The 1,034-nt window shown below is 38.1% G+C and overlaps 1 protein-coding gene across 1 annotated transcript in view; it reads left to right on the top strand.

Annotated features, from left to right (window-relative positions):
- The window catches only part of Snap23 (synaptosome associated protein 23), a 58,357-nt gene that overhangs the window by 52,175 nt on the left and 5,148 nt on the right, over positions 1-1,034 (top strand). The window contains exon 6 of the mRNA XM_023712571.1: positions 5-94. Within this exon, the coding sequence (XP_023568339.1) occupies positions 5-94 (90 nt within the window). The remainder of the gene's footprint in view (positions 1-4; positions 95-1,034) is intronic.

Here is a 1,034-nt window from a genome sequence, read left to right as displayed (position 1 = left end):
CTAGCAATGTGGTATCCAAGCAACCGGCCAGAGTTACAAATGGGCAGCCTCAGCAGCCAGCCACCGGAGCAGCCAGCGGCAAATACATTAAACGGTACACCTCCCACATTTCTGTGCCTTTCCTGGTGAATGCTGACTCACTTAGGAGCTATGAACACACCTTGTTTCACCAGATAGAAATAATATATATTCCATTAAAACTGCTTTTAAGTGCCTACCATCTGACAAAATGTTGACTGTGTTTATTGTCCAAATTTATACTTTTCAAAGTATTATGACCTTATTTCCAGGACTATTATATAGATTTAATGCAATTCTGATCAAAATTCCAACAGCATGTCTCACAGGATTAGAGAAGATAATCCTGGGGTTGGGGAGATGGCTCAGTAGAATAAGCGCTTTCCCGGCAAGTGCAGGGGCCTGAGTTCAACCCCTGGTTCTGCCAAAAAAAAAAAAAAAAGAAAGAAATAATCCTAAAATTTATTTGGAACCAGAAGACACCTAGAATAGCAAAGGCAATTCTGTGCAACAAAAGTAAGGCAAGAGCCATCATAATCCCTGACTTGCAATTATACTACAGAGCTACTATGATAAAAATAGTGTGGTATTGGAAAAAAAAAAAAAAAAAACAAACCAGAAGCAACTCCAAACATACTCAACCACCTTTTTACTTTTAAAGTTCTGTAATTTTCCATTTAATATTTTCAGACCATGTAGGTACCTAAAATAATGGCAAGCAGATAGGGGAGGACTATTTTCTGTTAATATGTACTTACATTGCTAGTTTAAAGGAAGACACTGCCATTTACCTGTACTAGGTCAATCTGTCCTTTTAATGTTGTAATACACAGTAGAGTACAAGAAGCATGACCACACCAAAAATAATGTGTGTTGCTTGAGGGGTGAGACTATGAGCAAACACTGAGCTACTGTTCTCTGAACAGTCTTTCTGTACCTGTACTCCTGCAACACTTTCTCTGGGAGTGGTGATACTAGTGCTCAGAAAAAAAGATACCGATTAAAAAAAAAAAAAA

Source organism: Octodon degus, unplaced genomic scaffold, assembly GCF_000260255.1.
Source record: "Octodon degus isolate 3935 unplaced genomic scaffold, OctDeg1.0 scaffold00002, whole genome shotgun sequence".
NCBI classification, from domain to species: Eukaryota; Metazoa; Chordata; class Mammalia; order Rodentia; family Octodontidae; genus Octodon; species Octodon degus.
The sequence above is the reverse complement of the archived record's forward strand: the minus strand, read 5'-3'. Positions and strand labels throughout refer to the sequence as shown.